At 40.3% G+C, this 15,560-nt stretch overlaps 1 protein-coding gene across 1 annotated transcript in view; it reads right to left on the bottom strand.

Annotated features, from left to right (window-relative positions):
- LOC126214937 (uncharacterized) overlaps positions 1-15,560 on the bottom strand; it is a 212,629-nt gene that overhangs the window by 120,589 nt on the left and 76,480 nt on the right. Inside the window, exon 4 of the mRNA XM_049941575.1 lies at positions 4,264-4,323. Within this exon, the coding sequence (XP_049797532.1) occupies positions 4,264-4,323 (60 nt within the window). The remainder of the gene's footprint in view (positions 1-4,263; positions 4,324-15,560) is intronic.

Here is a 15,560-nt window from a genome sequence, read left to right on the forward strand (position 1 = left end):
CTGATTGCAAAAAGGGTAAATTTATTATTATCTATAGCAATGCCCTACCAACCGGTCCCTTCTTCTTGTCAAGTTGTGCCACAAACTCCTCTTCTCCCCTATTCTATTCAATACCTCCTCATTAGTTACATGATCTACCCATCTAATCTTCAGCATTCTTCTGTAGCACCACATTTCGAAAGCTTCTATTCTCTTCCTGTCCAAACTATTTATCGTCCATGTTTCACTTCCATACATGGCTACACTCCATACAAATACTTTCAGAAACGACTTCCTGACACTTAAATCTATACTCGATGATAACAAATTCCTCTTCTTCAGAAACGCTTTCCTTGCCATTGCCAGTCTACATTTTATATCCTCTCTACTTCAACCATCATCAGTTATTTTGCTCCCCAAATAGGAAAACTCATTTACTACTTTAGGCCTCTCATTTCCTAATCTAATTCCCTCAGCATCACCCAACTTAATTAGACTACATTCCATTATCCTTATTTTGCTTTTGTTGATGTTCATCTTATATCCTCCTTTCTAGACACTGTCCATTCCGTTCAACAGCTCTTCCAAGTCCTTTGCTGTCTCTGACAGAATTACAATGTCATCGGCGAACCTCAAAGTTTTTATTTCTTCTCCATGGATTTTAATACCTACTCCGAATTTTTCTTTTGTTTCCTTTACTGCTTGCTCAATATACAGATTGAATAACATAGGTGAGAGGCTACAACCCTGTCTCACTCCCTTCCCAACCACTGCTTCTCTTTCATGCCTCTCAACACTTATAACTGCCATCTGGTTTCTGTACAAATTGTAAATAGCCTTTCGCTCCCTGTATTTTACCCCTGACACCTTTAGAATTTGAAAGACAGTGTTCCAATCAACATTGTCAAAAGCTTTCTCTAAGTCTACAAGTGCTAGAAACATAGGTTTGCCTTTCCTTAATCTTTCTTCTAAGATAAGACGTAAGGTCAGTATTGCCTCACGTGTTCCAACATTTGTACGGAATCCAAACTGATCTTCCCCGTGTTCGACTTCTACCAGTTTTTCCATTTGTCTATAAAGAATTCACGTTAGTATTTTGCAGCTGGTAGCACTAACTCTGTTTATGACCTGTTTGCCCACAATTAAAAGACTTCAAATTTGATGCAAGTACGTGTCTTCGATCCCTAATGCCCGTCCACCAATCAGTTTACTCATATTCAGCCTCAAACTACCTCAATATGGAGATCTTTTGGTGACCCTGTATGCACACTCCTAGACATCTCTGGTGCCAAATCTCTCAGAAAAGCATCGAGTGCTCACTGCTCCGCCTCCTGCAGCATCATTTTTTTCACCTTTTCACTCTCCAATAACTCACGGGTATGAAAATTCAACTTCCTGGTCCTATCCATGAAGTCATCCAATGATTCACTACATCTTCTGGACCCAGCCCCAACTGCTCCCAAAAAAACTGCTTCGTGAACCATTGTTCCAACCCGTGTATCATTTGATCATAAGTCTCTGCATTACGGAAGCCCTGAGAAACAAATTGTTGATGCCTTGAGAATCAAGGTTAGCAGTAACTGGATCAACCCCTAGAATCTCAGACCTCAGCAATTCTATTTCGTAATTCCTTTCCAGCTGCACCATTTACAACCACATTCTCTGCTCTCAACTGAGCTAGTTGGTTCATTAATGACTGCAAAGCCACTTCACTGGCAACACATGAGGTCTTTGGTTTTACCTCTACATCCACCGTTTTTACAACTCAGAAAAACAAAGAAACTAATATAGATAGAACATGTAGTCGCAGAGTACTCTACTGACCTACTACTTGTGCCTAATCGAGACCCACATGGACTCCCTACAGTGTCTAGGTGTGTGCAGTGCCATTTACCACTGAGCTCTGCTATCGTCGCTGCACAATCCACTGGCGTGTCTGTTATCGTAATCCACATGTCACCACACTTGCAGCTACTGGCACACAATTGTTAATGCAACGTTCTATGGCACATACATGTTTCTTTTGTTACTCTGGTGAATGGCTAATAATTTTCTGACCGAAGACTGTGTCGCAACATACGTAATAGAAGTTATACATTAACTCAATTTAATTTCCATCTCATTTTCAGTATTAAATTGAATATAGTTAAAGTATAGTGTCTAAAGTCAGTTTGCACATTCATAAGATCCACATTCTCGGTGTTGTACTGACTATGGTTACTCTGAAAAATGTACATCACCACATAGATTTCAAGACCAGGAGTTGTTTCATACTTTCTTTTGAGTGGAACAGGAAATTTTTTTCGAAGCTGCTACTTCTCAGTCAAGAAACTCCTCAGTTTGCCTCAGAAGGGCTGAGTGCTCCCCGCTTGCCAACGGCATTCGGCAGACCGGATGGTTACCCGTCCAAGTGCTAGCCCAGCCCGACAGTGCTTAACTTCAGTGATCTGACAGGCACCGGTGTTACCACTGCGGCAAGACCGTTGGCAAGATATTAACACAAGGCAGTCCATAAAACCTTAGGTAGGCACATACATTTTACACGAAATTTCATAATAGCAAAAACTTCCAGTGTGTAACATATGTCCATTATTTGACATAAGAGTGGCAATCATGTTAAGTTTTCTAGCATGTGCAACAAGAATTGCAGTAAGTATATTACTTATAACATAAACCTGCCACCTTTCGCTTTGCAGCTCATGATGCTATCAATTACACTACGGTTTTGACAGCTGCAATTCTGTGTATGGTATAAACTGTCTAAAGATTAAATCTACAAGTATCACTATTTGATATTTAACTATGGCAAATAGTACCAAAACGACAGCGCTTCCACTAGGTCATTGTGCCGTAGCATTGAAATGGTATACCTTCATAGCACATAAACTGTAACACTAAAAATGTCAAATACAGTATGTCTTTATCTGCTGATGCATAGTTTCCAGTCAGTTTATAACAACAAATCACAGCTAAAATGATATGTTTTTGGGGATGGGGTGGGGGATGTGTGGGGGTGAGAAAGAAACACACACACAAAAGCACACACACATTCACCAAATAAGAAGTTTAACTTCATATAATATGGCTGCTCCTAAATTCTGCTTGTGACATAAAAAAGGTGTTGCACCCCACTGGCCACGTTACTCTCCATCAGGTAAAAATATGACAAGCCAGATTCTTCATTTCATACTCCACAGTGTAGTTTAACATCGAATTACACACTGTAATGTCACCAGCTCCTCATCCACATGCGTTTTCACGTCCTGCAAGAGGACGGCTTAATATTCATTGACTGTGTGTTATTACATTCCTCTTTCTCTGCCCCCTCCACTCCTTCTACATGCCCATTGCTGCTGGCATGCATAATTAAAAACATATCTTACTGTAACCGCTAATTATTGCTGTATTTGTGAGACACAAATGAAACTGTGTTTGTGTTATTTTTTATCTGTGTACTGTAATTTTTATTTTATAAATTTAGTGCAAGTTGCTTGCTGTAATATATGTAATGTAGAATCTTGTAGAACACCTGGTCTGATGTAAGAGAGGCTCTGATGGCCCTAATCTTACCAGATTAAATACATAAATGTAGAGGAGAATTTTATGATTGTTTGAATAAGAATAAGCATTCCAGCTTTCTTTGCTATAACAATCTGCAAAATGTACCAAGTTCACTCTTTTGAAGGCAACAAAAGTTGGATAATTTAAACAGTTATTTATATAGCCTCTGACAGTCTCTCATGCAGCACAGTACTAAACACACGGCAGAAAATTATTCAAAAGGCTACGGCATCAGTTAGAGAACCGAGATGTCAAACACGTCATGAATCTTGCACTGTATTAGATCAGAGAAAATAAATAAATGAATTAACATGTTAAAGAACCTTTCAGCTCAGTCATATGACAGAATAATAGATGACATTTTACTGGACTCAATCACAGAAAGATAATAATAATAATAATAATAAAAATCAATGCTTGACAAATGTCACAACAAGGACATTATCTGCTTAGTAACACTCATATATTTTCATTCATTAGTTGTAGATTATTCAAAGGTAACAGTACACTATTATTTTTATCATATCTTAAGCAACACAAAACCCTTGAAAATGATATACTGAGCAATTTAAACCTATATCAGTCAACTTCAGTTTTATTCAAATAACTAGCAACATTTGTAATATATCAATCAGTACATCTCATTTAATAACTTCCATGTGAAATTACTTCCATTCAGAGATTTATGGTACACTTTAAGATCTTTAGAAAAACAATGCTTACCTTCCTTTTTTGTTCACAGACAACCATCACATCAGGTCCCGATTGAGCTTCTGTTTCGATCTGCACGAAAGACAAAGATTGAGAAGATTGTGGTTAATAGTATATATGCTACTAATGAGAAGAAGAAGAAATAAGAACGGCGAGAAACTTAACATTAAAATTGATGATCACAAAATAGACAAAGTTAAGGAAGGTTCAAACAAATTTTGAGCTTGCAGCCGGTCATCTATTAACTGATTACACGATGTTTCAACTGGGCACCTGCCCTCAGGTGACCCACTGAAGGCCGATGAAGACTTGTTCCATTTGCCATGTATAGCACACTGAGAGTATTCTGTGCATGCTTAAAAATTCAAGTTGACAGAGGAGCACGCTTCCCAGTGGCAGCATCCTCACTCAATGAACCTGGACCTTAGCTGTCCTGCTTGCCGTGGCCATTGGCGCACTATTTTGTCTTCAATTAGAAAAAATTGTACAGATGATGGGGTTCCACTCACTGTCCCAACTGGTAGCCGCTATCACAGTTGAATAGCCGCTATCACAGTTGAACAGATTTTCCACCAGGTGTTACTTCCACGGATTCTTTAATAATGGAGTCCAGAAAGATGTTGCTGTGGTCAGTATCACAATTCTATCATACTCCATTGAATGTCCACCGGAAATAAGTTTTCGGCAATAGGAGACTTGCTTGGTTGCAAAAGGAGAGTGCAACATTGAAGTTAAGTGTAGTGTTCTTTCACACTGTGTGTGGTCTGTCCTGTGTAAGCCATACCACACTGACAAGGTATTCTGTGAATTCCGGCCACCCGCAATAACAAATCATCCTTAACCAATCCCAAAAGGCCTGCAATCTTAGATGGTGGATGGAAAATGTGAGGGGTTTATCAGTACAAGCATTCATCTGACAACCAAGGATATCTCCCAAAAACCTTTGTGAGACTTGGTTATTGGAAATATTTTAATTTATTTCTGGGACAATTTTGTCCATTGTCCAAACAGCACAGCTCAAAGATGGTTTAACTTCTTTAAAGAAGGGAGACAGTCAGTTTCAAAGGAAGGTGGACCCGGTGCTCCAGTTACTGCTCTTACAGACAATAGCAACATCGCTGTTGCCATGGTACAGAGGATCAAGGAATAACTTTCCGAACACTTTCTGAAATACTGAAAATTTCACTGGGTGCCAACCACAAGCTGGTGTCAGAGAATTTACACTTCAGCGTGTTTGTGTGTGGTGGGTTCAAGATGCTGATTCCCAAACAAAATGCCTGATTCTGAAAGCAAACAGCAAAGCTCATTGTGGAAATCTCCTTCTTCATCTATCCTCAAAACACTAAAAGTGGTTGCTTCTGTTGGGGAAGTTATGGTCCTCTCATTTTTTCATACTCATGGAATGGTTTGTCAGCACGTTCTACCTGTGCACACATCAATAAATAGACAATGTTACAGGGATGTCCTGAAAACTTTGTAAGGTCCATATCAGCCACAAAAGGCCACATATCTCTGAAAAAGACCAGATGCTGCACGATTACAATGGAACAGTCGCATATTGCAAATGTTTTTACTGAATTTCTTGCAAAGCTCAAAGTGAAGCAGATCCCTCATCCACACTATAGTCTGTATTTGGCCCCTTGTGATGTTTTTCTATTCCCTAACCTGAAGAAATATCTTTGTGGGAGCCATTTTCTATCATCAGAAACAGTGGCGAAGGCAGCAGAGGTGATTCTGAAACACCTTTCAAAAAATTGTCTCCAGCATGTATTTGCTAACTGGCAGGAACAAGTGCATCATATCCAAATGAACTATTTTGAGAAGGACCATCAAAATTATGAGGATGAGTTTTGGTATGTTGTCAAAAAAAATTACGGTCATTCTTAACTGAACAGCAGATAAGACATAAATAATGAGAGACACAGCAGACTCTCATGATTGGAGGAGAAATTCCAGTGTCCAACTTAAGAAGTGTGTGCCTGTCAAAAAAAGAAAACATGTAATAATAATTTAGATATAAGGGGTGTGTCAGATCTTTGGGGTTAGACTGAAACTGGTGACAATGAGTCCACAACCGATATATTGAGATAGGGAACCAATGGCTGAAAATAGATATTTATTGTGTTATGAAGATACACAGTGTACACAACATGACAACAACATAGTTCACACTAACCGTTCAAAGCGACACCCGCCAGGCTCAACGCATATACTGCAATGATGGATGCAGGTCTGTCGCACTCTCGTAAAGATACCAGATATCTGTTGTATACAGGAACAGACAGCAGGTGATAGAGTATATCCCTGACTACTGAAAAGACACACTGTACACAACTAAGCTAATAATACATGTACGAGCGTGAGTCAAATAAAAACCTTAAATTTGTAATAGCAAATCAAAGTTTCGCGCCGTTATTCTGTAAGTTGGCAAGCGTGCTACAAACAGCGTGCAGGATGGCCTGTAGGTGGCAGCATAGTGCAGATGCACACATACAATCGCAGTATCAGTATAAAGATGGCCGCCCCACTTGCGACTTGCACCAGGAAAGAACAGCGTTCTGTTATTCGGTTTTTGTGTAGTGAAGGTGTGAAACCTATTGAAATTCATCGACAAATGAAGGTTCAGTATGGTGATGCATGTTTGTCACAGCAGCAAGTCTACGAATGGAGTTAGGAAATTCGCAAATGGTGTGACTTCAGTGGAAGACGCTCCTCATCCAGGTCAGGCACAACGAGCTGTGACTCCATAGAGCATTGCAGCAGTTGAAGCCGCAGTGAAGGAAAACTGCCGAGTGACACAGAATGACACTGCAGCATGTTTACAGATTAGCCGTGGGTCAGCACACCACACTGTGCATGATGTGCTCCAGTTTCACAAAGTGTCTGCAAGATGGGTGCCAAGGCAGCTGACACATGAAATGAGAGAACGACGTGTTGATGCTTGTGAAGAACTTTTTCGGCGCTTTAAATGAGAAGGTGATGGCTTCCTTGTAAGAATCGTTACTGGGGACGAAACCTGGGTTCACTTCCACCAACCGGAAACGAAGACAGCGAGCAAGGAATGGCACCATTCCTCATCACCAAAACCAAAGAAGTTTTGAACAGAGCCATCAGCAGGGAAGGTGGTGCTAACTGTCTTTTGGGACGAAAAAGGCATCATTTTGGAGCATTACATGCCTAGAGGAACCACTGTCACCAGTGGATCAAACACAGATCTCCTAAAAAATCATCTGCGGCCTGCAATCAAATCAAAGAACGTGGACTGCTGTCAGCAGGTGTCCTTTTGCAACATGACAATGCAAGGCACCACACTGCCCATACAACAGTTGAAACAATCACAGACCTGCATTTTGGTGTCTTTCTCATCCACCATACTCACCAGACCTTGCCCCAAGGGATTTCCATATGTTTGGACCACTCAAAGACGCAGTGGGAGGAAAGAAGTTCCGTTCTGATGAAGAGGTACGCCACGCAGTGCACGAGTGGTTGCGCGGACTACCAAAAGAATTTTTTTTCTAAAGGAATTTATGCACTTTGTAAGTGCTGGAGGACTTGCATTGAGCATTGGGGAGATTATGTTGAAAAGTGATAAAGCTTTGTACCACTTCTGCACGATAAATAATATTTAAAAAAATATTTAAGGTTTTCATTTGACTCACCCCCATATCATGTGATGACCACATGCATCTCGCCAGAGCATAAACCTGTGCTGCTTGCACAGTGTCAGCTGTCCACTGCATCAGACAGCCTGTGACGTGTCCACGGTAAGGTGTATTAGAGTGTACAGTGTATGACATGTAGTCAAAGATGGAATGTTATGATACTCATCTTGAGAGGTGGCATATATGCATTTAATGTGCAGTGCAGCGAATGTAGTGCCCATAAGTCAGCACAAATGTACAGAGAATGCTTTGCCAACAACCACCGCCATGATTGGAAGTTTATATCTTTGAATTCCAACTTACAAGAGATGGGGTTGTTCACACTGCAGGGAGCCGGTCAAGATTGTATCATTTGGTTGACCAACCAGCAAAATGCACCTGTCAACTTGCCCGTGAAACACACACTTTGAAGGATACAATGTGGAGAGTATTGGTGGCACAGATATTACACCCTTGTCATAACGACTGTGTGGGAGCATTGGAACTGATAGGTTTTGAGCCCCATGTTCAATAATGTCAATGTTTTATCCACCACAGTACTGCAATGCCGAACTTCATACAGTTTGTACTGTTCACAGATGATGCATCATTCACCTGTGATGGTGTTTTCAACAGCTACGTCTGGAGTGAAGACAATCCCCACATCATTTACATCAGTGGCCACCAGCAACAATTCTCTGTCAATGTATGGTGTGCATTCTCTGAGATCACCTAATAGGACCTTATTTCCTGCCTCCCCATTTGACTTGTCCGAGTTTCCTTGTGTTCCCGCATGACACGATGCCACAGTTCTTGGAGATTGTACCCCTTGTTGTCGGCAAAAGGATGCGGTTTGAATACGATGTAACACCAGCCCATTTCAATATTAATTGTACGCAAGTAACTGAACAACACATATCCTTAATGATAGAAATGGAAGGAGAGGCCCTGTCCCACGGCTAGTACAATCACCATATCAGACACCTCTGGACTTTCTTCTCAGGAGCTACGTCGAGATGTCAGTTTATGAAACCCCCACAGAAATGGATGAAGACCTATTTGCTAGTGTCCAAGCTGTCTGTTTCCTTGTACAACATATGATAGGGATCTTGAGACAGTGTAGCAGAACTTCATGTGGCATTGCCATGTACACATTGAGACTGGGTGTTGTCACTCTGAACAATCACCGTGAGCTACATTGTCATTATGCGGTGTACACTTAGGTAATAAAAGAGAGACCATTTATTCTGAACACCGAAACCAAAACCATTCGATCTCACACTGTTGGGATGAATGTTGGGATGTCAGGATGGTTTGTAGCACAGCCCATTGTCTAGGAAAATTGACAGGTGATAGTCTGGTTGCAAGGTGGAGGCCAACAAATGCGATACGATAAAAAACTGTTTGCCAGAACTGAGTTTGTAATGACTGATTGATCTGAAATGTAGCCTTCAGCTGAGATTAGCAAGAAAGCCTGGGGCTTAACATCCCATTGGCAATGATGTCATTAGTTTGGAAATGGCGTCATTACAGAGAAAGTACAAGTTCAAATTCAAGAAGGATGGGAAGGAAATCAGCCAGAATTTTCCAAAGGAAACATCCCAGCACTTGTCTTAAGCAAGTTAGGGGAAACCGAGGAAAACCTACACCCGGATGGCCAGACAGTGACTCGAATTACCATCCTCCCGAATGCAAGTTTGTTGACTTAACTCTATGTCAACTTACACGGTGTCTAGGTTAAGTTGTAATGAGACAGTCTGGTTGTAAGTTACCAAAGGCAACAAATGTGACATTATGACAAGAACCTAGGGTACATTAACCAAACAGTTCAGAAAAATAGTGACCAAACGGTTTTTAGGGCAAGGCGTAACGCCTAGTGAATTTTTGAGTTTATATAGTGCTGCAACAACTTTGTAATGTGTCACACTCAGAACCCCCTCACTTATGCACAATCGTATGAAGGACACAGGATATCGCGTTGTCTTGCAGTCACTGTTTGTGTGGCTTTGAGACTTTCTGATCTAACATTCTCGTATCACGTAATTACTACAAACTTACACAACAAAGTTAGGTTTTTATAACATAATTCTGTTACTTATCAAGAAATTCCGATGTTGACAAATGCTTTGTCAGAGGCCGTCACCATCTGGCAATGACTATTGTTGAAGGGTGTCCAAGCATGCACAGTGGCATCAGTAAGTGATTTACTTTCCCAGAACTAATCCTCTTTCTCTTCCATTTTTATTGTTATTTATGGGAACAAACACGGAATGTAATGATAATAAACAACAATTAACCATGAGGATAATAATAATATTATTATTAATAATAAATGCACTAATTAACTGGCAATAAAAATAATTATTATTAAATAATAAAAGTAATTTTTTTATACACTGATGATGTATACACATAAGCTCAAAGTGGCTTCAAAGTGACATGCAGTAATATGGGCAGTGAAGGACAGTATAGCTTTCCAAACTACAGGAATCACCTACTGAGCTCCAATGAATAGACAAAGAGGAGAGTTTTGAAGAAAAATGTTCATGGTAGTGGCAATGAGAATGGATTTGAAAGGCCTCAGTCTGTTTCTACCTCAAAATAAGAGAAACAAATTTACGAACATCCCTGTTGCCGGAGAGAAGATTTTTTAGCATGACAGGTAAGACTCTGAGCTGTGCTACATTTGAACTAACTGAGAGGAACAATTCACCTCATAATTTTAATAAGGAGATTAGAATGGCTGGAAAGGAATGGATTGCTGGTTTCCAGAAAAGGTTTCCAACAATGAGGTTGAGGTAAAGTGCCTAGGATGAGCAATATAGGCTCAGAAACAGTGCAAGTCCCCTAGTAAGGACAAAAATGACTACTTGTGCAAAAACTGCACTAAAAATGTTTTACTATACTTTACTTTTTGTCTGTCTTGTTGTTGTGGTATTGTCTGTCTTGTTGTTGTGGTATTCAGTTCAAAAACTGATTTGGTGTAGGGTCCATGCTACTCTATCCGACGCCAGCTTCTTCATCTCCAAATAACTACTGCAACTTACATCCTTCTGCATCTGCTTACGGTATTCATCCATTGGTCTGCATCTGCAATTTTTACCTCCCAACACCTCCTTATAAAACACTAATTTGGTGATCCCTTGATGTCTCAGGATGTGTCCTATTAACTAATCCCTTCTTCTAGTCTGGTAGTGCCGCAATTTTCTTTTCTCCCCAACTCTATTCAGTACCTTCTGATTACTTACGTTATCCACTCATCTAATCTTTGGCATACTTCTGTAGAACTACATTTCAAAAGTTTCTATTCTCTTCATGTCTAAACTGTTTATCATCCATGTTTCACTTCCATACATGGCTACACTCCATACAAATAGTTTCAGAAAAAGCTTCCTAACACTTAAATCTATATTTGAAGTTAACAAACTCCTCTTCTTCAGAAAAGCTTTTCTTGCCTATTGCCACTCTACATCATATATCCTCTCTACTTTGAGCATCAGCAGTTATTTTACTACTTAAACAGCAAAACTCATCTACTACTTTAAATGTCTCATTTCCTAAGCTAATTACATCACTATCACCGGATTTATTCGACTACAGTCCTGTGTCCTTGTTCTGATTTCATTGAAATTTATCTTATATCCATCTTTCAAAAGACACTGTCCATTCCGTCCAACTGCTGCTCTTCCAAGTCCTTTGCTGTCTCTGACAGAATTACAATGTCATCTGCAAAGCTCAGTTTTTTTCTTTGGTTTCCTTTTCTGCCTGCTCATTGTATAGATTTAATAACATCCGGGAATGGCTACAACTCTCCCTCAGTCCCTTCTCAGCCACTGCTTCCACTTCATGCCCCTCCACCTATACAACTGTCGTCCACTTTCTGTGTAAGTTGCAAATAGGCTTTTGCTCCCTGTGTTTCATCCCTGCTACCTTCAGAATTATTTCAACAAGAGTATTCCAGTAAACAACGTCAAAAGCTTTCTCTAAGTCTATAAATGCTATAAATGTGGGTTTGTCTTTCATTCATCTATCTTCTAAAGTAAGTTGTAGTGTCAGTATTGCCTCCACTTCTCTGGAATCCAAACTCATCTTCCCAAAGGATAGCTTCTACCAGTATTTCCATTCTTGTGTAAAGAGTTTGTGGTAGTATTTTGTAACCATGGCTTATTAAACAGATAGTTTGGTAATAAACATACCTGCCACCACCTGCTTTCTCTGTCATTGGGATTATTATATTTTTCTTTAAGTCTTAGGGTGTTTCATCTTTCTTGTATATTTTGCACAGCATATGGAGGAGTTTTGTCATGGCTGGCTTTCCCAAGGGTTTCAACAGTTCTTATGGAATGTTGTCTGCTCCCAGTGACTAGTTTGGAGTTAGTTCTTCAGAGCTCTATCAAATTATTCTCGCAGTATCATATTCACATCTACATGTACATCCTTTTCCTTTTGTATAATACTGCCTGCAAGTTCATTTGCCTTGTATAGACTCTCTATATACTCCTTCCGCCTTTCAGGTTCCCCTTCTTTGCTTAGGACTGGTTTTCCATCTGAGCTTCTCTTTTCTCCAAATGCCTCTTTAATTTTCCAGTAGGCAGTATCTATGATATCCCCAGTGATATGTACTTCTAACTTCTCTGTCCGCCCCCGGTAGCTGAGCGTCAGCGCGACGGAATGTCAATCCTAAGGGCCCGGGTTCAATTCCCGCCTGGGTCAGAGATTTTCTCTGCTCAGGGACTGGGTGTTGTGTTGACCTAATCATCATCATTTCATCCTTTCCCCCCCCCTCCCCCCCATCAGTCTACTGACTGGTTTGATGCGGCCCACACGAATTCCTTTCCTGTGCTAACCTCTTCATCTCAGAGTAGCACTTTCAACCTACGTCCTCAATTATTTGCTTGACGTATTCCAATCTCTGTCTTCCTCTACAGTTTTTGCCCTCTACAACTCCCTCTAGTACCATGGAAGTCATTCCCTCATGTCTTAGCAGATGTCCTATCATCCTGTCCCTTCTCCTTATCAGTTGTTTTCCACATATTCCTTTCCTCTCCGATTCTGCGTAGAACCTCCTCATTCCTTACCTTATCAGTCCACCTAATTTTCAACATTCGTCTATAGCACCATATCTCAAATGCTTCGATTCTCTTCTGTTCCGGTTTTCCCACAGTCCATGTTTCACTACCATACAATGCTGTACTCCAGACGTACATCCTCAGAAATTTCTTCCTCAAATTAAGGCCGGTATTTGATATTAGTAGACTTCTCTTGGCCAGAAATGCCTTTTTTGCCATAGCGAGTCTGCTTTTGATGTCCTCCTTGCTCCGCCCGTCATTGGTTATTTTACTGCCTAGGTAGCAGAATTCCTTAACTTCATTTACTTCGTGACCACCAATCCTGATGTTAAGTTTCTTGCTGTTCTCATTTCTACTACTTCTCATTACCTTCGTCTTTCTCCGATTTACTCTCAAACCATACTGTGTACTCATTAGACTGTTCATTCCGTTCAGCAGATCATTTAATTCTTCTTCACTTTCACTCAGGATAACAATGTCATCAGCGAATCATATCATTGATATCCTTTCACCTTGTATTTTAATTCCACTCCTGAACCTTTCTTTTATTTCCATCATTGCTTCCTCGATGTACAGATTGAAGAGTAGGGGCGAAAGGCTACAGCCTTGTCTTACACCCTTCTTAATATGAGCACTTCATTCTTGATAGTCCACACTTATTATTCCCTCTGGGTTGGTACATATTGTATATGACCCGTCTCTCCCTATAGCTTACCCCTACTTTTTTCAGAATCTCGAACAGCTTGCACCATTTTATATTGTTGAACGCTTTTTCCAGGTCGACAAATCCTATGAAAGTGTCTTGATTTTTCTTTAGCCTTGCTTCCATTATTACCCGTAACGTCAGAATTGCCTCTCTCGTCCCTTTACTTTTCCTAAAGCCAAACTGATTGTCACCTAGCGCATTCTCAATTTTCTTTTCCATTCTTCTGTATATTATTCTTGTAAGCAGCTTCGATGCATGAGCTGTTAAGCTGATTGTGCGATAATTCTCGCACTTGTCAGCTCTTGCCATCTTCGGAATTGTGTGGATGATGCTTTTCCGAAAGTCAGATGGTATATCGCCAGACTCATATATTCTACACACCAACGTGAACAGTCGTTTTGTTGCCACTTCCCCCAATGGTTTTAGAAATTCTGATGGAATGTTATCTATCCCTTCTGCCTTATTTGACCGTAAGTCCTCCAAAGCTCTTTTAAATTCCGATTCTAATACTGGATCCCCTATCTCTTCTAAATCGACTCCTGTTTCTTCTTCTATCACATCAGACAAATCTTCACCCTCATAGAGGCTTTCAATGTACTCTTTCCACCTATCTGCTCTCTCCTCTGCATTTAACAGTGGAATTCCCGTTGCACTCTTAATGTTACCACCGTTGATTTTAATGTCACCAAAGGTTGTTTTGACTTTCCTGTATGCTGAGTCTGTCCTTCCAACAATCATATCTTTTTCGATGTCTTCACATTTTTCCTGCAGCCATTTTGTCTTAGCTTCCCTGCACTTCCTATTTATTTCATTCCTCAGCGACTTGTATTTCTGTATTCCTGATTTTCCCAGAACATGTTTGTACTTCCTCCTTTCATCAATCAACTGAAGTATTTCTTCTGTTACCCATGGTTTCTTCGCAGATACCTTCTTTGTACCTATGTTTTCCTTCCCAACTTCTGTGATGGCCCTTTTTAGAGATATCTATTCCTCTTCAACTGTACTGCCTACTGCGCTAGTCCTTATTGCTGTATCTATAGCGTTAGAGAACTTCAAACATATCTCGTCATTCCTTAGTACTTCCGTATCCCACTTCTTTGCGTATTGATTCTTCCTGACTAATGTCTTGAACTTCAGCCTACTCTTCATCACTACTATATTGTGATCTGAGTCTATATCTGCTCCTGGGTACGCCTTACAATCCAGTATCTGATTTCGGAATCTCTGTCCGACCAAGATGTAATCTAATTGAAATCTTCCCGTATCTCCCGGCCTTTTCCAAGTATACCTCCTCCTCTTGTGATTCTTGAACAGGGTATTCACTATTACTAGCTGAAACTTGTTACAGAACTCAATTAGTCTTTCTCCTCTTTCATTCCTTGTCCCAAGCCCATATTCTCCTGTAACCTTTTCTTCTACTCCTTCCCCTACAACTGCATTCCAGTCGCCCATGACTATTAGATTTTCGTCCCCCTTTACATACTGCATTACCCTTTCAATATCCTCACACACTTTCTCTATCTTCAGCTTGCAACGTCGGCATGTATACCTGAACTATCGTTATACTTGAAAAAAGAGACAGCATTGGTCGTATATTTTTACTATTGCAAATATGTCTATGTGATCGCCGTAAGCATAGTGTCAACAGTGCATCCCAATTTAAGTTATACAATATAGCACTGAAGATGGTCACTCAGTGACAGAAAATCGATTTTGCAATAGTAAAAATATACGACCAATGCTGTCTCTTTTTTCAAGTATACCTGTTATCTGGTCGTTGTGCACAAGACAACATGGAGTCGCCAATCAATGAACTATCGTTGTCGGTGTTGGTCTGCTGTCGATTCTGGTTAGAACAACCCGGTCACTGAACTGTTCACAGTAACACACCCT

This window comes from Schistocerca nitens, chromosome 12 (assembly GCF_023898315.1).
Source record: "Schistocerca nitens isolate TAMUIC-IGC-003100 chromosome 12, iqSchNite1.1, whole genome shotgun sequence".
NCBI lineage: Eukaryota > Metazoa > Arthropoda > Insecta > Orthoptera > Acrididae > Schistocerca > Schistocerca nitens.